At 42.9% G+C, this 23973-nt stretch overlaps 1 protein-coding gene across 4 annotated transcripts in view; it reads right to left on the bottom strand.

Moving 5' to 3' along the window:
- The window catches only part of DGKI (diacylglycerol kinase iota), a 400657-nt gene that overhangs the window by 83474 nt on the left and 293210 nt on the right, over window positions 1-23973 (bottom strand). For all 4 annotated transcript variants that reach the window (XM_036010940.1, XM_036010942.1, XM_028525751.2 and 1 more), the window contains 2 exons: window positions 6045-6124; window positions 3793-3837 (listed from right to left, as the gene is read on the bottom strand). In XM_036010940.1, the coding sequence (XP_035866833.1) occupies window positions 3793-3837; window positions 6045-6124 (125 nt within the window). The remainder of the gene's footprint in view (window positions 1-3792; window positions 3838-6044; window positions 6125-23973) is intronic.

Below are 23973 nucleotides of genomic sequence, written 5' to 3' on the forward strand. Positions count from 1 at the left end.
CGACTCGGGGTCTCTTAGGTTGCTCACTATTGACATTTGGGGCTGGAGAATCCTTTGTTGTAGGGGACCATCTGGTGCAAGGTAAGATGGTTAGCAGCATCCCTGGCCTCTACTCACAAGACTTCGGTAGCACCTGCTCCCCTCACGGTGATACACAAAACCGTCCAAATTGCTAAATCCCCCACGTGAGGGGCAAAGTCTCCCCCAGTTGAGAATTGCTAGAACTGCTGAATCTGCTTCACTCCTTGGTCACCTATGACTTGGTATGAACAAGAAATAGGGTGAAGTCCAAGGAGGAAGCAGAGAAATTAGCTCCAAAAGCACCTTTATCGAATAGGCAGGCAGAATCCAATTTTTCTATAAATACTAGTTTATCTGCCAAGCTCAAAAACATCCTCAGTCTGTAAGCACAGTGCATTTTGCTTGTCTAAATTAGCGGTTACAGGTTACAGGAGATGCCATTAGGATGGAAGGGCTTTTGTATCTTGACCTCAGAGATGGTGTCGGCGGGCATTTTCAGCAGCCTATAAATACCCAGCGCACACTTGTATAACCCGTTATGCCTTATTAGGTTAATCCAAGGTGTCATTTTTGAGCCTCAGTGCTTTGTTGGCAGTCCACTCTGAATTTGGGGCAGGACGCAACCACAGCAATGGAATGCCCAGAGGGCTAGGAGCTGCCACATGGCTCACTAATAAGGTGCCGTGGGCCCTTGTTCACCTTTCTGAATGCTGGTTTTCTCTTGATTTCTCTCTGGCCTTAGAAGATGGTCAGCTACCTTCCCAACTGTGAGTTAGAGAGGAATTTCTCAAGTTTTTTAAGTTACCAGCATTTCTTCATTCTGTTACTGTTGGTTCTCCAAGCAAGCATATTCAGTGCCCTCTCATATACAGGCAAGTTCACTGAACAGCACTTAGGGCATTTTGTGGTTCACGTTTCCGACAGGTTTCTCCTATCTCACCCCCTAACTCCCACCGAGGCAGACCAGAGATTCTGATGTTACGGGCTTCTGCATTAGGAAACAAAAGACTTAGTATTAAATGTCCCGCCAGTTGGTTTTGGCACTTTCTACATAAAACTAATAGCACCTCTAACCCATGTATTTTATATGCATCCTCAGAAAAACAGGGAAATCCATCTGCATCGGCTCCACCTCTCAACAGTATTTCACGTATTTCCTTACTTATTCCTTCTTGGGAACACCTTTCCCTCTTGCCTTTCACGGTACCACCTTCTCCTTGATCGGCAGCTTCCTGCGGCCCGTCAGTTGCCACAACTCTCCTTGACTAGCTGTTCTCTTAGACTTGCGCTCTTCTTTGTGAAACTCTCCCTGGGGGAATCTCCCCCTGCCTCGGAGTTCTGAGCACCATGCAGTTCCTAACAGCTCTCCCATTTCTGTCTCTGGTCCTGAGCGTGTCAATGAGCTTTGACACTCATACACCCGGCTTTCTACGCGCGGGATTAACGGGCTTATCAAAACGAGTGCAGCTAAAACAGCGCTCCACTCACCACCCCCCCAACTCCTTCCTCCTCCTGTCTCCCCGAGATCCCAGCCAGATGCTCGTGGTTATATCCCCCCAGCTCCTTGCTCCCCTCAGTTCCCCTTTGCTCTGCTCAGGAAATCTCCTCACCGCCCTCCTCTTCCTCTGGCCACGTTAATTGAAATACAGTCCCTCTTAGCCAAGCTTCTGCCGTAATGAGCATATCCAGGGATTCCCTAAATGTCTTTAACTGCAGCCTTCCCTTTATACCCAAGGGTCGTGCTTTTTATGACTCTGCCAGGAGGGGGATGAGGCGAGGCCTGACACTCATCAGTGATCATGCATTGGCGATGCTATGGGGTCAGTGCACAAAACCTTTGGAAGTGACATTGATAATGCAGCAGTCTTGACACCAGGGTTTGACCTGACTGTAAGTAAACAAAAGAGACTGCAACATTTTATACAGTCAAATACCATTCATCCTTCTGCATGTCTATGATCAAATAATGAATGAAACAGATACCCTCATCACATTATGGAGCCTCAGACATCCTCTGACCTCTGTGGATATGTACAGACACAGCAGGAAGAAAGCATGGCACGAAAGAGCCACAGACCCAAACTCTCCCACCAAAATGACATCTAAGAAGCCAGGATAATAAAGAGATGCATTCGTTTCACAAAACAAGTTAGGATAAATGTCTGAAATATGTACGCTGATTAAATTGCAAAGGTTCAAAACATTCATGAGTAAAAAATGCAGTCTTTAAGAAAAAAACACCAGACTTAAAATCTCAGAGCTACCGCAGTGCCAGTTTTTACAAAGTGGAGATCAGCTCCAGCCTTTAAAAGCACTACAGTTTTAAAAATAAAATTATCCCTAGATGGTGACTCTGCGTAAGCAGGCAAATAATGGATGTAAGGAATCTTGTCCTCTTTCTAAAAAAATAAAGTGGAAACTTGCCTTTTAGTGGCCGGTTAAAAAAAAAAAAAACAGTCTCAGAAATAGAGTTTATTTTCCCAATACAAAACATACCCTGAGTGAATTCTCCTTCTCTCTATCGCAGCCCAATGGAAACAAAGACTCTGGAAGAGTGGGGTGCTTTGAGAAACAAACACACAAATAAGAATGCCAAGGCCATTCCTGTCATCTGGTCTCAGGACAGTTAGGCTGCTGTGGCTGAGGGTACAAGGTATCTATTTTCAGGGGAAGAAAGCTTCCTAGCAGCTACAGGTATAGGGTAATAAAAATGGTTGTTTTTGTTGTTTAGGCAAAAAGATGCTAAAATGAAAAGTTTCAGCAATAGCAAAATAGACACCAAAACCTAAAGCGAGGTGCTAATCCAGGATTTACAAATTTACAAATGTGGACATCTTCACACCCCTCGTCCACGTGGGGGTAGAAAAGGCTCTGGGAGAGGGTTTGTTTGAGGGAGTCACCGGCATGCGCGGACGCCTCCCAGCGGGCAAGGGGACTGCCGGGCTTCTCGGAGAGCTGAGCATGTGCACTAGGAGTCTGGGGCGACGCTGTGCACTGGCATCTGAATTATGCCTGAGAAATCTAATGGGGAGGAGGATGGTAGGATAGGCCTGGGCAGTACCAAAGAGGTGGGAAAGGGAGGAATAAGCTGTACCCCCCAAAACTATTGGAGCTGAGGATTTCTGAGCATCCCACTGTGGACTGGACGTCACTCACTAGAGAGAGGCAGGCTGGGTTGATTGAATCCTGCCCGAATGACCAAAATGGGCTCATCAGATTGCATTTCAGAATGCTGTGTTGTGGTTGTAGGAAGCAGAGAATTCACTTTGCTGGAGGTAGGGGAGAAACATACAGCCGTGGCTGCTAGTGGCGGTCGCCTGGACCAGGGAAACATCTCGTCCAGAGGTGAAATCGACAGAAAAGGAGGACAGAGCAAAAAGACCAGCAGAAACATGGAGCAGGAAGCATGGCCACACGGTAAGGAGAGCCCACCCCTGATCTGAGCTCTTTGCTGAAGAGACTTGCCTTGTCAAGTTAGATTGGGTTGAGTTTCCTAGCACTGGGCACTAAAACCACCTCACTATAGACAGTCTTTTCTAGATGATCTGGGAGAAAATCCACAGTCAAAATTCGTGCTAGACTAGGACTGTCCGAAACCAAAAAAAAATGCAAAAGAATCAGAATGCCAACTTCACTAGGTTCTTAGAGTAAACTCTCTCTATCTTTCTCTGGGGAAAATGTGGGCCCTAATCCAGCTGAGACATTAATTGAAAGATGACCTTTTTTTTTTGGCTGGAAGGTAAGGAACAGGGAGAGTCAATTATGTGTTACCTGGTAATGAACTCTGTGGAAGCCAGAAGAAACTGACTGCAGGTCCTAATGAGAAAATGGAAGAAAGTTTTATATATATATATAGGTTGCTACATCCATACCTTAAGATTAGTTTGAACAAACTCCATCCCCTGAACTCTCAATTTATTATTAAAGGCATCTGGAAAGTATCTAACTCACCCAAATTCATCAAGGTTAAACAAAGAAGACAATGCCAAGAATCACAACAGCTCACCAAGTTGAAATGAAAGAAGAAAGGCCATTTAGCTATTGAAACTTATAAATTTTAAATGGTGTTTAGAGGTGAATGATATATTATCATTTCAAGGATAGAGAAGACAAAAGTAAAAGATGGGCACTTTGTTCTAATAAATGGGGGCCATGTTTAACTTGTACCTGATCTTTTGGCTTGTGAGGAAAGCTTCCAATGTCCCTTTAAGCACTCAGAAAGAATTTATTTATCTGAGAGCAAATGCATACTGTCCTGGTAATTGTGTTTATACTGATCAGTCGCTTGGCAAATGCGGGTCTTCACAGACTGCAAAGAGAAAATCACCGGGCCCCTCTGCATTAGCACGATGGGCAAATCACCACGGCTGACATTAATGAGGTTTTACTGGCAGGTTCTGAGAGCCGGGCCCCTTTTATGAAGTTTTATAACTAAGTGGTCAGCATTGTCATGTCCCGCAGGCTTCCTCGCTAATGAGTGCAGGGCTTCTGTTGACAAATGTCAGCAATCCTGGGCAACTTTGTCCTCACACCTGCGTCCCATTAGGAGTTCTCAACTTCCTCTCTGTGCCCAAGTTAGTTTTAAAATGTCACCTCACTGAGTTCGCTATTTCCCTGTTTTTTTGACTCCCACTTCTAGTTGCATATTGGTGTGATAAGCATGCCAATAAGTTGGTTTTCATCAGTTATATATTTTGCTACTAGAAATCTTAAGATACCCAAATGTTAAGAGAAAAAAAAATGGTAGCAATTATGATGAATTTTCTACTGCAGATTAAGTGAGATTCCACAATCAAATACAAATATTATTTTGAAAAGTAGATACCATGTCCTAGGAATATTGATTTAGACCTGAGTCACACACTAAAAAGTTCACAAATTTTAACATGATATAGTTATCCTTGGTAAAAAGAGCCAAATGAAGCCACAAGGATAAAATTTGTTGACTTTTCTTCTCTCGCCCATATCAATATTCAAAATTTAGCATTTATCCCAAAATATTTTGTATTCATAATTACCTAGCATTAATAATGCTGAAGAGAAAAGTTAATAATTTTCACTTTCTGCCTCCTACCTGAATGTATTTCAGGAGAAATAAAAATCTAATGTTCAAAGCTACGCTACAACTTGCAAGGATTTTACACACTACATATCCGCTTTATTTGTGGCATTTCCTGATGTCTATATAATGTGTCATCTAGAAAAGAGTCGTTCATTTTGTCAAAGTCACCCAATAGCTTCAAAAATACAAATGTCTAGACCACATCCAAAGAAAAGTGACTCTAATGTACATTTTCATCAAGTAAACAATGATGAAGAACTGGCTATTTTTGCTGTTGCCATTTGTAAAAGAAAGAGAGGGACTACCCCCACCCCCCCAAAAAAAAAACTTTATAAAAGCAACCAATGATCCCTGCAACGAGGGGTCTGGGTGTCCTGGCTTGGCTGGTGCAGTTCAAATTCATGGGCAGATCGTGTATGAGATCCCTTCCCCTCTCTGTTCTCTCTGGTAAAATCAGATTGAGAAAAAAACCAGATTGTTTCTTTGTGCTCTGACACCAGTTCCCATGAAATATAGAAGGTTTCTCTTTCCCGTGCAATCTACCTTTTTTAAAAAAGAATCTAGCTGTCTGACAGAAATATGCACCAGATACAAAACATTAAATAACACCAAACCGGTTTTCTTTTGTTATTTATTAGTGCCTTTGGAAAATCTGCAGAGCTCAAGAGCTGCAGGCATGTAGTCTGACAAGAAGACAAGAAGCTCCACGCTGCAGCTATGGTTCACACTAGAACCCACACCACGCTGTGCTTGACTCAAAGGATCTTCACTTACTGCCACCGCCTGAGCAGGGAAACCAGTGGGGGTGACGGAGAGTGATGTGGCATGTGATTGGAAGACAAGGCCACCACATTTCATTTCCTCCCGAAATGCATCGTTTTCGAAGTAAATAAAGATGGCTGGTAATTGCTTACAGAAATGGAAAAATGAGCAAAAGATGCAACTGGCTACAGACACTCACCTCCTGTAGGCGATCTATGTACATACGGCAAGTCTCCAAGTCGCAGTCTCCGCGCACAACTAGAATACCCAGGGGGATGGCTGAGGGGGAAGAAAAGAGAACAGTCTAAAATGAAATATTTGATTTTTCTAGACTGGCACAAATGTGTTTCTGAGGGTTAAAAAAAATCTCAACAAATATGTGTCTTTTGGATAGTTCAATCCAAAATTCTCCTGACACCTCCCTTCTGATCTCAGTCTCTGTGTGTTTCTGAAGCTGTCACTCTTTCCTTGCGCTCCACACGCCCCTGGCCACCTGGCCGCCCTTCATTTCCTTCTCTCTCTGGCTCTGGATTGGCAGGTTCTGCAGGCTGCTTGCAGTGCTGATAATTTACGCCTGCATTTGCAAGAGCCAACGCACCAGAGAGGCATGAAAAAATATTGATTCTGGACACTTACCTGTTTGCGTCCAGTATGGGGTTTAATCTTCCTGCCAGTTTGCAACAGCTGCCTATCTGAGAGACCCAACTGCTCATGGGACCATTGCTACCTGCTGGCCAACAGTGGGACTAGGTAAGAACCAGATAAGCATAAAACATTGAAAGAAAGAAGGAGCTGGGGGATGGGGTGAGGGGAAGGAAAAGGCTTCTAGAAGGTTCACAGCTTCAAAATCCAACTGACTCAAAAGACGGTCGGTGTCCATGTGGTAGCAGCAAGGCTGCCAGAAACAATAAGACGAAGCTATTAAGCGCCTTAACGCTCGATTTAGGTGATGACAAAGGCCACACATGGATTCATTGGACAGAATCTCTTATTTCAGAAATATCTGTAAGATTCCTGATATACTCCAAAAGTTGCTTCTTCCCAAAATTCCAAAATATGTATGTGCATATTTATGATTTTAAAACTATAATTACACTATTAAATCCATGATTAAATAAAAACAATCTCAAAATCTTGAATTAACCAGCTAAAGACCAGAAAGCAGGTGATATTGACAGTGGTAGTCACTAAAGGTTTTTGAAACCTTTCACTCACTGAATTCACTTTTAAAACCTAATCATCAGTAAATGAGTCTGAAAATGCTCTGAAGTTAATAATACAGAGAATAAAATACACTTAAAGTGCATGGAAATATCTCAGGGAACTCATGAAGTAGTAGAGAAGGCATACATATGAACAACAAAATAGTGATAATGTGATGTAGGCTACAGTAAATGTATGAGCTTAGTCATTTGAAAGCTATAGGAGAGAGGGACTGATTCTTGCCTGAAAGTCAAATGGTAGGCTTTTTGAAGATATACAACCACATCAGCTCTTTCAGTTAGAGAAACAAGAGTGATCTAGAGAAAAAGAAATCGTTTGTTTCTCAATATTACCTCCTAGATGGGTTTCCACTGAAGAGATCAATACCTCTTCCCCATTCTGTTAAGTCCCCAAAGTCTTACATAGATCAAGTTCAAAAGCATCCATCATCCTCACAACTATGTGTGAGCCTGTGAATGAGAATGGGCTTACATTCACCAGGAATAAGACTTGTTTACCTTCACAGCCCTAAAGTCTGGTGGAGGAATGGTAGATACTCAATAAAAGCTTTTTTTTTTTTAAAAAAAGGGGGAGGAAGAGAGGCTTAGGACCTGTGCAGGTGTGAAAGGCAAGGTGTATTTTCAAGGGCTGAGAAAACTTTGCAGGGTAGGAAAAAAGCAAGGGTCTGGGCTGGAGCTGGCCTTTGCCCATTTTCTCAATGCTGAGCCAGAGAGCCAGTAAGCAAACAGGTGTGGGACCCTGCAGCCATCACATGCTTGAGCAATAATAATCTGGAAAATACCTTTTCTCTTTTTTACAATATAAACAGGAATACTGAAAGAAGTCTTCAGGATGGTAATTATCATTCATCTTTGAAAGAAATTGAAGGGAAGTTCTATAAGGAGATTCCTTGTAGTACCAATTACAGTAATCTTCTTCAGCTAGACCACTAAAGAGACCCAGATAAGGTGATCCACTGAGGTAAGAGAAGAATAAGGATTTCTAGTATTTGAGGGGCGAAGAGGAAAGGCTAGACTTTTGACCTGGAACGTAAGCCAAGGGCTGCGGGAACAGGATAGAGAGATAATTAACGTGAGAGACCATGTTAGACTGCTGCTTAGTAATATTTCTTCTTAATTTCCAATGTGAAAATGAAAATAAATAAAATGCAATCAATATTTAACTATTTACTTAGATTAAGAGACATTTTATAGAATTACTGGAATCCTGTCAACACCTCCGGTTTTCTTCTATTATCAGTGTTTGGAGTTAGTCTGGTCATAAATTCAATGTACTCGGTAGCAGATACTTTAAACTATGATTACAGAATGGATATTCTAGGCCTGGCATCAAGAAGGAATAGCTGGGAGAAAGTTTTCAAAGATGTGCCATTCATTTCAGCAACTTTGCCTGTTCCTCAAGAAGCTTATTAAGAGAAGCAGTGCTTTTACTAGCCATTAATTGGAATGGAAAAAAAAAAGAAAAAGAAAAATGCATCTTCTACCACAACTTCATAGCATGGTTACAGACAGTTGTTAAATGTGTCCAGTGTGTGGTACAAAGGGTTTATAGTCATTCTCCCCTGGATTCAAATTCCAGCACTGATTTGGTCTTTCGAATTACCCACAACAGGTAGTTAGTCTTGCAAGTTACTCAGTTCCTCTGATCCTTCAGTTGAAGACTATGGTATTCAGAACAGGCGTTTTCTAAGATTTTGTGAATATTAAATGCAACACTGTATTTAAAGGTGAATAACCGAAACACAGAAGTTACTTCTCCTTCATCCCCTTGACTCTCTTGGAGCATTTTCAGTTAGAAAAAGATTTATCGGTTCGTCTATCTTTTAATTTATCATAATATTACAAGGATTAGCTGGTAATACTTCCATAAGTTATAGTTCTGTTTACTTAAAAGTAACTTCTATTTTTCTGCGATGGGAAAAACAACTATAGTATAAAAATACTGCGATCTGATACTTCCATTTGGGGCTTTACGTGGTTAGGAGGAAACAGAAACTTGTGGGAAATTGTCACCTTCCTCTTACATGATTGACAACCAACTGCCAAACTTCACGGAAGTTTCCTTCATCTGAGCCGGAGGCAGTGAGAGGGCTTGTCACCTGAGCATCAGCTTTACTCTCCTTGATTTTTTTATTGTATTTTTTTCATTAGCATTTATCCACCTTCTTCCACCTCCACCTATCCCCCTGTCCCCCCACAATCACCGCACTGCTGTCCGTGTCCATGATGAGCCCTTATTCTTTTTTGCTTGATCCCTCCACCCACTAACACCAGGCCCAGAGCTGTCAGCCTGCTCTCTCTGAGTCTGTGTCTATTTTGCTTGTTCAGTTTGTTCAGTAGATTCCACACATGAGTGAATCTTGATGATTCATCTTATTTTGGCTTTTATAGGTTTTACCGCACTCCAATAAGCATCAGCTAATACTCAACCTACATAATGAAACTCTTATCACAGAGATCAAATGGAATTTGCAAGTTCTAACAAGCAATAAAGAACAAGCTGGTTTCTAGATTAAGATGACAGATTTAACACATACTTCTCTCTCATCAGAAATGCTACTAAATTATAGTCAATGGATTATAAAAGAGATAAACCAATAAAAAAGAGGAGAAACTAATAACAAATGATGTAGATGAAAACTTGACCTAGAGTCCTGGTAGGTGGAGTTAAATTCTAAACCATGGAAGAGAATGGTTGAGAACCAACACAATTTATACCATAAAACCCACAGAAGACTTGCAAAGTGGCAGCATTAGGTGCCCCAGGAACTGAAGATGAAGGGGCAGCCAGAATAAGGACCACTGGATGCTGGGTCACTGGATACCACGACCCAGTGGTGCAGGTGCAGTTACTGTATAGAAAATGGGGATTAATTGACCTCCTGCCAAACATCGAGATCCCCAGCTTTCTTCCACCACTAGGTTTTCCAAAGCTGGCAGCCAGAGAAAATATTATCCCATTAAATATAAACATTACTATATTTTAAAAATGTGAAGTAGAAGGAGGAGGAGCACCATTGAGAGACCCAAAAAATCCTTGGAAAAAATTCGCTAGAATAGAGTTTAATAGAAAGGTTAGAAGATGAAGTTCAGGCAACCTTCACACAAGTAGAGGAAAAATGAAAAGAGGCATAAAACAGGAAAGAAAAGCTAAGAAAAATGTAAAAACTGGTCCAGGTGATCCAACTTTTGAATAATAGGTATTCTAAAACATAGAGGAAATACAGAAGAGCAATTATCAGAAACAAACACAAATGAAAGAATAAAAATTATTTCTTAGAATTGAAGAATATCAGTTTCCAAGTGGAAATGGCCCAACAAGTGCCCAGGGCAACAAGATATTTCATTTTGAAGTTTAAGAACACTAAAGGCGGCACACACAGGACCAGGGGTTCTCAGAGGCGACTGAACTGCCAGGGAGGCAACGGGACACTGCCTTCAGACACCTAGGACTCCCACACATAATCCGAACTATCAGACAAGTTCAAGGACTGACTAAAGGACACGCCCTTTCTCAATAAGCTACGGCAGTACTTGTGCCAACAAAAGTTGAGTTTGAAACAAGAGTGAGGAATGCGTGGGATATAACAAATGAGAATCAATGACAAAGTGCAACAGGAAAGTGACAAAGTGACAAAGGAAACCTCCAAGGGGATGGGGCTAGAAGATCCTAGGATGGAGGTGTATTGGGCTCCCAAACAATACATATTGGAGCACTGCGGCTCAAGAGACAGATGTTAGATTTTCATGATCCTTGGAGAGTTATGTTTTAGCCCAAGGGTAGAACGCCCAGGCAAATCTGAACCAGTTTCTTATACATACATGTAACAACACTGTGTCACCCAGAGGTGTGCTCTGCCCTAACCTGTTCTTGAGAGCAAGAGTTAGGTGAGGGTGAAGCAGAAGAAATCGAAGTCCATTCTCTGTAACAATATTTCCACTTGATAGTTAGAACCCACCCTTACACCTTCCTAATGCTTCCCGGAATTCAACCATGACACTGCCCGCTAAATCCCCTTAGAACGGACTCACACGTGCCCTCAGGGAAGCCAAAGCCAGGTAAGGGTCAAGGTTCTTCCCAGTTCTCCAGAGGGCCTTCATCGAAAAGCAAAAGCATCATCTCTTCCCTACACAGGGCAGGGTTGCTAAACCTCTTTCAAAACCACTCGCTGTCTGGTTTAGAGATTCTTACACTGGTGGCAAATGTGTATCTACCAAGAGAATGGCAAACACAAAAAAATAAGTATACTGGTTGTCTTGGTAGGAGAGGGGTGGGGGAAGTACTTGTTCTGTTTCTCAATGTGGGTGGCTAGTGTACATACACACGTATGTATGTATATGTATGTATATGAATAAACAAGAAAATGAGCCAAATGAGTATGTGTATATGTGGATGCATGGGTAGATGGATGGCTGGATGGATGGCTGCATGGCTGGATGAATGGATGGATGGATGGATGGATGGATGGATGGATAGATAGATAGATAGATAGGAGGTATTTCAGAACTAAAAATAGGTAATACAAGCTATCTGTGACAACTAATTCTAAGGGCAGTGGTACCAAAGTTCACTGAACAAGTTCTCACATTTTCAAGAGAGTTAAAAAAAAGTATAAACCAGTTTCAAATAGAGAATATAAATTTGTGTTGTTTGAGCCCCCCAGGCAATCATATTTTGTTATAGCAGCACAAGCCGACTAAGACAATGACACAGCTTTGATAAATTCAGGTGCAGAAATATGAAACACGCTGTGGAATTAACTGGTGATCTTTAGCCTTAATACAATTATACAACCAATTAATTCTTCCCAGCCAAAACACGAGCTTCGCCCTGGCTCCCCTCTCAGCTTGACCCTGTCCTCCATGAACCCCCTTTCCCTACTTCTGTTTGTATAAAATGCCTCGTAATTCAGGATGTCATTAAGTTAATTGTTTAAAAAATAAATTATATATTCCACATGTGCATGTTCTGGCTTTTATGTGTGAAATAAAACACCAAGAGGTCCTACTAATTAATTTTGTCTTTTATACTGGAAGTTAGGACTACTTGAACTCATTATGCAAACTTATGCCAAATAGTGCATAAATTAACACTGTTCATCTTCAACAAATGCAAAATCTTCTAGCAACCACTCCACAAGTGTACTCTTTTATCTGTAAACAACTTCTAAAGTACGCACACACTAAAATAAAATATAGTTTTTAAAATATATATTCCACCACAATGATAAGCACAGTCCGGGAAGATCAAGATTAGGTACCCTATATATGGGTTTCAATTTCCCAAGACTTTAAAAAACAAAGCTTTCAAAAGCAATTACATTGAAATTGCCTAGAGTTTTAACAGAAAACTTGAACAATGCTTTTACAAAGAGTTGGAGGTATGATGCAAAAGACAGTCAAATAATTGCCTCCAGTAAGTGAATTGTTTGACTGAAGCAAAACAAGAGGCCCTTGTGGACCAGCTCCGAGGGGAGGCCCCTCCCAGGGGTCTCCGGAGCGGACCCCACTCTGGGACAGCAGCTGTGAGGGTGTGCGGGAGTGGGATTGAGGCCAGCGCCTTCACGATGGGAAGGACTCCCAGGTAAATGGAAAGTCTAGATTTTGTGGATTCCCGGATGCAAAACTCTTTGCTGCTGGCACTCATCCTGGCGCTGAGCCTGAGCCTGGTGGTCCAGAGAGGGGGCAGTGAGAGGGGAAGCAGGGTGGCTGGACCTGTTTGGGTTCTTATGTGGGTGAGTACGCCCCCCTCTGGAAAAGCAGCTGTGGCAGAACAGAACATCCTCAGGGGGCAGGATCCGACCCATTTTACAGTTAAAGACACACAGTCTTCAGTCACGTTACACAGGTTTCTACTGTAGACATACAAAGCAATAGAACACATGTAGGCCTGGGTGAAATAAATCTGGTTGAACAGGAAAATGATTATAATGACTATATGATCTGAAGAAAGAAAAAAGGAAAAGGGAAGAGGAAGAGAAGGGAGAAGGAGAGGGGAGAGGCCAAGCTGGAGGGGAAAGAGGAGGGGAAAATAATTTACATTAACCTAAATGGCCCAGTTGATTGTCTTATTGCATCTTTGCCCCAGTCCTATGAGGTGAGTATCATTATTCTTATTTTTAAAACAAGGAAATGGAGCCTGAGAAAGATTAGGTGACATGAGCTCATGATTTCGCTCCAGGTTTCTTTCACTCAAGACCCCCAATTCTAAATGATTCCTACTTTCCTACTCTCCTAGCCCTCCACACCGAGCTCAGAGAAGGGAAACCAGAAACCAGACAGGCTGACCAAGGAGTGCGGGGGAGTCCCAAGTCCCAGAGTGAAAGCTACACAAAAACGGGGGAAAGACATGATCCACAGGACGCAGAGCTAGGGTGAAGAATTCCAGGCAATGGAGCAGGACCACGGGACTCAAACCATGAGTCAGGTCAAACATATTTTCCTAAACACACTTGGCAGGAGTGGAAGCACATTTAAAGAAATGCAACAGGCCGACTTTAAGAGTTTGATAGACTGGGAATCAAGCGTATCAAAACTGTTGACGGGCTTCTCCTAACCTTGTCTTTAATGTAGGGGTCACGGAAGTAGACCGACTGTTGCCCTACTTTATAAAGAAATGCAACTGTAAAATTGTGAGCAGGATGTTAAACATTGTAGGGACAGCAGAAATAACAGGAGCACATCAAACTTCAACCAGAATTGTTTTTGGAAAAATCACATGACTCCTTTTGCTATTAAAACCTTTGCATTAGAATTTCCAGTGCTGAACTGAAGAGCTGATTAACAAGCGAACATGAACTAAATGGAAAAGCTGCACCCTCACCAGAGGTGGAAAAAGTTCATTACAATAGATGTATAAAATATTCAAAAGTGTTTCCCCTGGCTTTTTTGATAGTGTTACTAAACATTAATTTCAAATATGGTTAACATTTGACATTATGAATTTAGTAGGTTTTGCTCTAATAGGTATTTTCATAGTTCATTTTAATGTTTAATTATCCTTGGTTAACATCTACATTCGGGAAAATTAGAATTACAGATACTTTTGATTACTCAATGAGCTTACCTTGCCCTTGATTCTTTTGCAATATAGTATGTGAAGAGTTTATGTAAAGACAATAATCATGGTACTAGTAAAAGAAAGAAAGAAACGAAGGAAGGAAGGAAGGAAGGAAGGAAGGAAGGAAGGAAGGAAGGAAGGAAGGAAGGAAGGGAGGGAGGAAGGAAAAACAGTCCCAAAATGGAGTCACTTGTGCTAAGCCCCACGTTGGCAAACCAATACTGAATATGTAACCTAACTACAGTTTCAGTCTCTCCCAGGAATGTAACCTTGAACCACTCAAATCTGAAATTATCTGGTCAACACTAGTGAGGTAATCTGCTAGACAGATCCCTGCCCAATTTCCCTAAAGGAAGGTGACCTTGCCTGAAACAATTCGCTCGTGGATAATAACTCCCTTGCCTCACCCTCTTTCTGGCTATAAAAAGCCTTCCATTTCGTACAGCTCCTCAGAGTTCCTATTTGCTACACAGGACACTGCTTAATTCACCAGTTGTTAAATAAAGCCACTTAGATCTTCAAATTTACTCAGCTGAAATTTGTTTTTTTAACAGTAGCTACCTGTCTGGGTTCTAGTAAAGATTAAATAAGTCAGTGCCAGTAAAACACATAATATCTCCAAATCCATCCTATATTCATCCCTCTAAGCCGTGTTAAATGAATCGATTTTCCCTAATTCTATTATAAACATGTACTGGTCATTCATAAAGCCCCAGACCAATTTCAGTAGACCGAATGTGGAGGCTTTTATAGCAGATAATGTGTCGCACCCGTTTCTAAAGGCTGGAGCTAAACCAAAGCCTATGAATCAAAGGCTCAACCAAACCTACAAAAAGAGAGGAGTCACAGCTGGCTGCTTTGTGACACAGGAAAGACTAAAAGCAGAGGCAACAGAGAGCCCCCTTTGACACCAAATCCACATGGAACTGTTAACAGGATTTAGAAAAAGAGAGAAAACTCACAGCAGCTAATTCATCCCCTGCAAGATACTGTGATGTGCGTTCAGCAAGGTGTTACTATGGAAAGAAAGGGCTGAAAGCTCAGCATGAAAAAAAAGAAGAAGAAAGGATTTCATCTGTGACACATGAGCAATTACAGTGCAATTTCTGTTAAAACAGAATTGCAGCTAAATGGGGCTATTTACCTGTTCAGATCACAAACAAGACTGTCTTCAGTGGGATCATTAAAAGAAGGTGCGAGACCTTAAAGAAAAGCTCCCCAGAACTGCAGGGTTTGCAAAGATTGGGTTTTAAGCTCTAATATAAATGTAAAAGTATTAGCATTGCAGAGGCTCTGTTGAGGCTAAATAAAAAGGCTGTCACGTTCTGCAAAGAACAATAAATATAATCACAGAGTTAGAATTCATGAAACAGGGAAGTATCTGAATCAGTATGGTAAACCATCAAAAATATAGATAATTTCAGAATGAATGCATTTATGCTAATATTCAGGGATATCTTTTTAAAACCTTGACATTTTCTTCAGCATTAATTTTAGATTTATTGACATAATCAATTCAGTTTATGTCAAGTACTGACTTTTTCCCCATCAGTCTATATGCAGTCTTGTGAAGCCAACAGTCTGAAAAAGAAACTGTTGCCTAGAAAATAACGTAAGAGGAAAGCTAGATAATCTCTGGTTTGGCGATGCCATTTTAGATACAACCCCAAAAGTGTGTTCCATGAAAGAAAAAAAACTAGCAAGTTAGACTGCATTAAATTGAAACGTGTGCTCTGTGAAGGACACTGTTAAGAAAATGAAAAGATAACAGACTGGGGGGAAAATTCTTTGTAAAACACATGTGACCCAAGACTGGTATTCCCAATATACAAAGAACTGCTAAAACTGAAACATAAACATAAGAGAGTCAAGTTAAATAGTGGGCCAAGTATCTGGACACCTCACCAGAGGAGATGCACAGAGGGCAGGTAATGTAGTACGTCATTGGGGAATTGCAAATTAAACCAACAGGCCATCACACATCCATTAGAACGGCTCACACTGAAAAACCTCACAGAATCAGGTGCTGACGGGAATGCGGAAGAGCAGGAGCTCTTATGCACTGCTGGTGGAAATGCAAAAGAGTATACCTCCTCTTTGGAAAATAGCTTGTCGGTCTCTTCCAAAAGTCAAACAAAACAAAAAGAAACAAAGCAAAACAAATAAACAAACCTCTTACCACACGATCCAGCAATTTCATCTTGGTATCTACCCAGAGTTGAAACCTGTGCCCCCACAAAAGTTTGCACATGGAAGTTGATAGCATGTTGACTCATAATTGTCAAAACTTGAACGTAATCAAGCCGTCCTTCAGCAGGTGAGTGGATGTCATGCAAGGAAATGTTAGTCAGCAACAAAGAGAACCAAGATTTCAAGCCACGAAAGACAATGGAAGAACCTTAAATGCATATTGCTGAGTGAAAGAAGCCGGTCTGATGTGGCCACATAGCGCTTGATTCCAACTATATGGCACTGTGGAAAAGGCAGAATTATGGAGACAGTGAAAGGACCAATGGTTGCCAGGGGTTACAGAAAAGGCATGAATTAATAGGCGGAGCCCAAGGAGTACTTAGGGTAGTAAAACTATTCTGTGTGATACCGTCATATTAGATGCTAGTCACAGGTCTGTGAAAACCCATACAGTGGTAGAACACAATTGTAAATCCAAATGCAAAGTGTGGCTTTAGTTGACAATAACGTACTGTGTTGGCTCACTGAGTGTAAGAATGTACAACACTAATGCCACATCAGTGTCCGTCAGGGGCCTCCGTCACAGGGGAAGATGTAAGTCACAGGGAAAGTGTCTGAGGTGCTGGAGCGGCTTGAGGGGATACAAGGAGCTCTCTGTGCTTTCAACTGCATTTTTCTGTAAACCCAAAACTGCTCTAAAAATGAAGTTTATTCATTAAAAAATAAAAAAGCAAGAGAAATGAAACTGTTCTTATTTTCCTACAGACACTTTGCTGATATCGGAGAAGACAGACAAACGCAAAGATAGACGTTACCTGTGTTCCTGTCCACTGTGCTAGCACCTTCAGGAAGCCAACAGGATCGTGGAACCGGGGGTAGGAATCGAACCGAGAGGGGGAGGCAGGGGACTAGCGGAGGGGAGGCCCTAAAGGAAAACGGCAGGGGGCGAGTCGAATTTTGTTCACTTGACCTCATCATTCTTTCCGAACGTGTCAGAGTCTCAAAGAACTACAATCCTAATCCGATAGCTGACGATGATTAAACAGAACGAGTTGGCAATATTTCAATCTTAATTTCCCTTCTGCGTGCCACAACCCATTCTATAACAGCCTGTCATCAGTAACTGCCCACTGCTCACCTGGAAAGACAGGGGAAACTGACGGGCACATTAGCATTCAACAGAAAACGTTAACACCCTGAGAACTTCGTACCTCCCCCCTCACCAGGTCATGCCTGGGGTCTAGGAGAAGTTCCACAACCTCTGCTTCTTGTCATTAAAAATGATCCTAGAGCTCTAACTCCACGGCTTGAGGTAAACCTAGTCCTTTTTAAAGTTGACTCAAGGTGTCATCCATAAGATGAAAGTGACTGCATAGTGTTCGTTGCACTCCCTGTGAAGACAATACTTTGAAGCATGCTTTCCAGAAACCAGAAGGTTCTTTACACATCTTGGTCTCAGGCTACACATCAAATTCTCCTTTTTATCTTGATAATACACTACCTGAGAAGGCAACCCAAGGGACACCCAACTCACTTATTTTTTTTAATCCTGTTAAATGCTTCGGCACTTGCAATCTCCAATAACAAGTCCTGGTGTTCATTTTCACTTAATTGTGCCAAGGTGTATCATATATACAGGGAATCGAGCCAAACTATTTCTCAGGCGTACAAGTCACCCACTTAATCAGTCAGCACAAGTTTAAGGGTTTTCTGCTTGTGCAGGGACATCTCTCATCTAGGAGTCGGGCAGGTGACGCTGAGTAAGACACAGTACCTGGCTGCAAGGTGTCACAGGCTGCGAAGCGGGCAGTGACAAAAAATCACCCTCCTGATTATGTGCCGTGCAACGGGAATTCCGACAGACAAGAACCAGTGTGTTCAGCAGCCCGGGGAGCAGCGCCTGCACCAGGACAGGACAGACCGCCACGAGGGGTTACGTCGCAAGTGAAGAACAGAAGGTGCTTTGACAAGGGAGACAAGAGTTTTTCAGACACAGGAAATTCTCTCAGTCTTACACCATCCTCAGAGGCTAAGAAATCAAGGCACAAAAAGAAGCAAAGGTTGAGAACTTAGGAAGACAGGGAATTGCAGGGTCAAAGGGAGTGAGCCAGGCCAGAGGGTTTATTTATTTTTTTAAGGCTAATGAGCTGAGATGCTAAAGGGTTTTCACCAGAAAATAACGGTTTCAGGTTTACACTGACCAAGGAGGCCTCTTTGTCCCCCTCGGCTTCACTAAACCTTAGATAGGGTTTCCCCTTTCTATAGGCCCCTGCTTTACAAAGAAGACTTTTAGTTATAAGTCATTGCTCTGCCCCCTTTGAGATGTAACTCTTCTCTTGCCAGTTTCCCACCCTGGGAAATCTCTCTCAAGCACCTGGGAGCTGTCCCTTTGAAATGTAATCATTTGAGCGAGGTGGCACTCCTAGCTTCTGGTCTCAAGGGGTGGCTAGCAACCTAACTGTCGCTGATAGGGGACAACTAGCGAACACCGATAACCTACCTGCACTGACTAACTCCCCCACTAACGTCCTTTACATCTTTTCCTACTGGCTCATCCCAGGGCTTAAAAAATCTCCCACCTATTTTTACAACACAGTTGAGATCACGTCCTCCTTCCTGTTGCAACAGTCTTGAAAGTTTTCCTTGACTGTTAAATTGCCAGCGTGATTCTTCTATGACAACATTTTAGGCAAACTGTTGGCAGAGATGCAGGTGACAGATTGATAACAAACCAGCTGAGTGGCAGGAAGGTTAGTAAGTGACAGGAGGAACAGTGAAGTCCAGAGTAAAGAAGCGAGAGTAGGGCTAAGCAAGGAGAGACTCCTCTGAGAGGTATGCAGTCCAAGAATCAGCTCTGTCATCAGTCGGACAGCGAGAAGGAAAAGGTTCAAGGGTGACTCAGAGTTGTTTAGAGTTACAACCTTTTTCTTTTAAAAAAAAAGATTCTAGTTATTTATTTTTAGAGAGGGAAGGGAGGGAGAAAGAGAGAGGGAGAGAGGAACATCAATGTGCGGTTGCTGGGGGTCATGGCCTGCAACCCAGGCATGTGCCCTGACTGGGAATCAAACCTGCAACACTTTGGTTCACAGCCTGTGCTCAATCCACTGAGCTATGCCAGCCAGGGCCCTCCTTTTTCTAATTTGCTTAATACCATGGGGAACTGAGGCCAGGTGAGCTAGAGTGAGTAAAGAAAAACAAAGGAGGAGGAGGAGGAAGGAGATGACAGAGAGAGAGAGAGAGAGAGAGGTCAAGCGAGGGAGGGAGAGGAAGAGACAGGTTATGAAAATAATGTCAAAGTAGGTGGCCCTTGTAACAACGGATGGCAAAGGCCCCTTACAAATGCCTCAAAGAGAGTGGATCACTCCTAAAATACCCGAAAGGGGTTTCTGTGTTAGAATGTTAGGTTGCGGCCGCAGGCAGAGTCGGGAAAGGCTATTGTCAAGCCTGGAGAACCAGGAAGAGCAGAGGCAGGAAGCAGGAAGGAAGAGGAAAGGGGCGGATGCTCCCCAGGCAGCAGCCACACAGCAGGAACGAAGAATTAGTTCCAGAGCCTTTTGTTTTTCTCTTTCCAATCATCAGCATACAGACGGGAGAAGCAGAAAAGCGGAAGTGAGGAAGAAAAGTCCAGGGAAAAAAACATGTTAGTGCAGGCTTCTGAACAAAGATAAAAGGAGTCAGATAGACAATGCAACACAATCATGGCTGATACGGTTAAAATGGCATGAGTTTTTTTCCTACTTCTAATCAATTCATGCATTACTGGTGATAAACCAGAGGCAAGTATTGTCATAGCCCCAAAACACTCTTCTAATACATGACAGAAACCAAAGGTCTGGGTCAAACAGTTCTATGATATGTCAACATCTTTCAAATTAACATGAAAGGTTACTGACAATGAAGCAAGTTTTTATTTTTTTTTAATTTTATCCTCACCTGAGGATATATTTACTGATTTGAGACAGAGTGGGGGGGGCGGGGAGAGAGAGAGAATTAGAGAGAGAGAGAGAGAGAGAGAGACATGAAACAGTTGCCACCTCTACATGCCTTGATCTGGGTTAGAACCTCCAACTTAGGAATGTGCCCTGACTAGGAACCGAACCTGCAGCCTTTTGGTGTATGGAATGATGCTCCAACCAACTGAGCTAGCCAGCCAGGGCCAAATTTCTATTTTTGATGAACAGTTTCCATTTCAATGCAGACTCCTAATGTCACATGTATAATGAAATTCCAGTACCACAAAATGACTTATAAAATTCCTTGGAGTTCATTCCCTGTGTTAAATGTAACAGAAGCTTTCGACTGTGAGGTTCTAGAGTGTACCTGACAATGGGTGTCAGAAAACAGTATCATTTTTTCCAAGTACATTTATCAGGAAGGTAATTTTTGCATAATCCTAGATACAGGGCAGAACCACCACCGGCAACTTGCTGCCGTTTCTCTAGGATTGGGGGTGGCGGGGAGATGGCAACAAATATATGTCTGTGACATTGGACTCTTGGCTACATGGCCTGGCCAGCCAAACATTTAGTAAAGGTGAAGGTCAAATGAAACATTAAGCGACTAAAAAGCAAAGATTTGTGACCGTACCCAAAGCTTAGTTAATGCTCAGAAGGATGGTTAGAGACACTGGTTCAAACCTCTTGCACGCATTTAAAGCTGCACTGTCCATCACATTGCACGGTGATGGGCAAGGTCACCCAGAGTGAGATGCAGGGGACACATTAGTCATGCAGCTGTGAATTTCTGAGCTGATTTCTGAGTTGATTGGATACATGTTGAGAATTAATGACAGAAAGACTTCCTAAAATCTGCTGAAGGAGCCTAAGTCTCTTTCTGGAAGCACAAGGAATAAACAAATGATGCACAGACAGCTGCCCTAGAGAGATGGAAACAGGGCCGGTTAAAGCAAACCCCTCCCTAGCATCTGACAACCTAGCAAACACTCGAACTCTGCTTGTGAGGGACTCCAGGGGAGAGGTGGTGAATCAGCGGCTCAGGACACCCCCTAAGTGTTAAGAAAGACTGCTCTCCACCAGGATCAGCTAGGAAAGGCCTGCAGCTTGCACCCAAGAAACTAGCAACTAAAACTGTGCTTCTGAGTCAATCTGCAAAGACGTGATATTCAGTCCTTGGGTCTATTCAGTTTAATATCATTGCCAATAAATGGAGAGAATGAATAGTAGAAATGTCCGTCTTGTTGAGGATCGGTAGTGATCTCTGACTACAGTGTTAGATTGGAAAGTTCCTGAAATTTAGATCACTTTGCATTTAGAGTTCCAACTTGGATGGCTCAAATTCTGGAGAATGTTTGGCTTGACAATAGTCCACGCCAAAAAGAACTTCTAAGGAAAAGTTAGCGTTCACATTTTAGGTTTTATGTTACTTAGCTAATTCTGACACCTCTGGAGAAAGTAATGAACTTATATTCCAATTTCCTGAGTGTGGAATAGTAGGGAGATCAGGCCAAAAGGTACAGAGAGAAACTTGGAGGCCAGTGACCACAGGGTGGAAGCCCCAGGGCCTGGCACAGTGCTGGGCACGCGGTAGGTGTTCAGTAAGTAATCATGAATGTATTGGATGGAAGGACTCAAGGACTTTGGTGCGAGCAGGGCTCTTTCTGGCCCTAAACTATCAGGTGCTGGTTTACACAGACAAGATGTTTTGCGGCACCGAAGGCCGTGTAGGCTCTGCTGATAGCTCACAGCTTTCCTCTCTGGAAACGAAGCTTCCCCACTTGGGGTGTTCTCCCTCCCAGGGGACAACCCAACCTGCATCCGATACGCCTTGCCTCACCTGGGACAACTCTAAAAGGCCACCCCAGATCCAAATGTCCCTGCGGGAGTCCCCTGTTGCCACTGCATCGCAGCTCGGCTTCTCCCTCTGCCCAATCCCAGTCTCCTCCCTCTTCACAGCTGTTGTCTCCTCTTGCAGAATCCCCAGGAAACTTCCTACAGGTAAATCTCCAAAGTGCCAGAGTCTGTTTCCCAGGAAACCCAACCAATAACAAGAACTACGATCCCAAGTTCTTTGGAAAAACACATTTCTACAGGTGCAGAGCTGTATCTTTACAGAAAATGAGGATGAGGGCTAAAAAGTGTTCTGGATTAGGAGAGAGAAGATGTATATTCCTATTAAAATCCCATCACAGCTATGGGACCCTGTGTGCGACCATCTAAGTGTTCCTGTGATACAGCACTCGGATGGTGCATACAAAAACCTTCTGCGACCCGGAAGTACTATGCAAACACCCGGTTTAATTATTTATTAAATATGACGTCATGATGCTGCAGTGGCTGACCCCACTCCCCCATGAACACGATGAATCAAAATGTAACACTTTCACACAGGCTCTTGGGAGAAAGTCTTTAAAGAGAAACCTAACTACTCCGTGATTGCTATCCCAAGGTTGTCAGCCTGGGAAGGTCACAACAAAATGGACTAGGCTAGTGTATCATCAGTGAGAAGTGGTCATTTGTGTGTGTGTGTGTGTGTGTGTGTGTGTGTACATAGAACAAACCAATGAAAAGGAACAATTTTGGGGAGAGACTTAAGGATATCCCTGTAATTGATTGTTCTCATTACCGAGGAGACGTTTTAACAATCAAATGTTCGAATTTCATTACCAACACTTCAGGCTCATATCCTCGTCGGAGACCTAACACCAGCAGCTCGCAGAGCAGAGCTCTGAAAGGCCCTTCTTGTCTTCTTATGAACAAAGCATGCCTTTGGATCAGAAACAGAATTAGACGACAAAGAAATTGACATTAAATGTAAGATCATCTTCCAGCCTACTCTTCCCCTGGCGCCCGAACCCTTGAAGTTAGAAGACAGGAAGTGCACTCCTTGATAAGGCAAGGCCGCCAGCAGCTGCGGGCGCAGCCTCTGTGCCTAGGAAAGCCAATGAGTTCGGCGGTTCCCACCTACGGTGCTGCTCCGCAGTTCTTTAGACATGGCCACTCGCTGTCTTGCTCTTAAATTCACTTTCAAACATCGTCCTCTCTTCCCGAACACCAATACCTCCTCTTCCCACTGTTTCTTCTTGTTTCACTGAGTAATCAGAATAGAACTTCTGCTCCTTGCTAGTCCCAAATCCTCCCACCTACCACCTCTGCACCCACTCCTTTGCCTCCCCTCCCTGTACTCCGGAGCCCCTGCCCCACCCTCCACTGGGCACAGACCCCACCTCCACCTGCTCAAGGGCATCACTCCTGTCTCCTGAACCAAGTGCTCCCTGCAAGTGGATTGGTCCCACAAGCATATACACATTAGAACCATAGCTTATAGCATCTTACAAATTAGAAAAAACTCCTCCTTTGATTACACATCTCCTTTCAGCCACCAGCCCACTTCTCTCTTCCCCTTTACAGGCTAACACCTTAAAGGAGCAATCTTCCTCTGCTTCCATTTGCTCGTGAACCCACCCTACTCACCCTCACCCTTTTCACCGTACAACCTCTTGTGAGGTTACTAATAACCACCCTCTACCCAGATCCAATTACTCATTCTTGGCGTGCATCTTACTTCACCTCTCTGGAGCATTTGACACGGTTGTCACCCCTTTTATAAAACATTTTCCTCTCCTGGCTTCCAACCAACAAGTTCTCGTGTTTTATTTTTCTGTCTTTCTGTGTGCTTCCTCTGGGTCTCCCTTGAGC

The sequence above is a fragment of the Phyllostomus discolor genome, chromosome 10 (assembly GCF_004126475.2).
Source record: "Phyllostomus discolor isolate MPI-MPIP mPhyDis1 chromosome 10, mPhyDis1.pri.v3, whole genome shotgun sequence".
NCBI lineage: Eukaryota > Metazoa > Chordata > Mammalia > Chiroptera > Phyllostomidae > Phyllostomus > Phyllostomus discolor.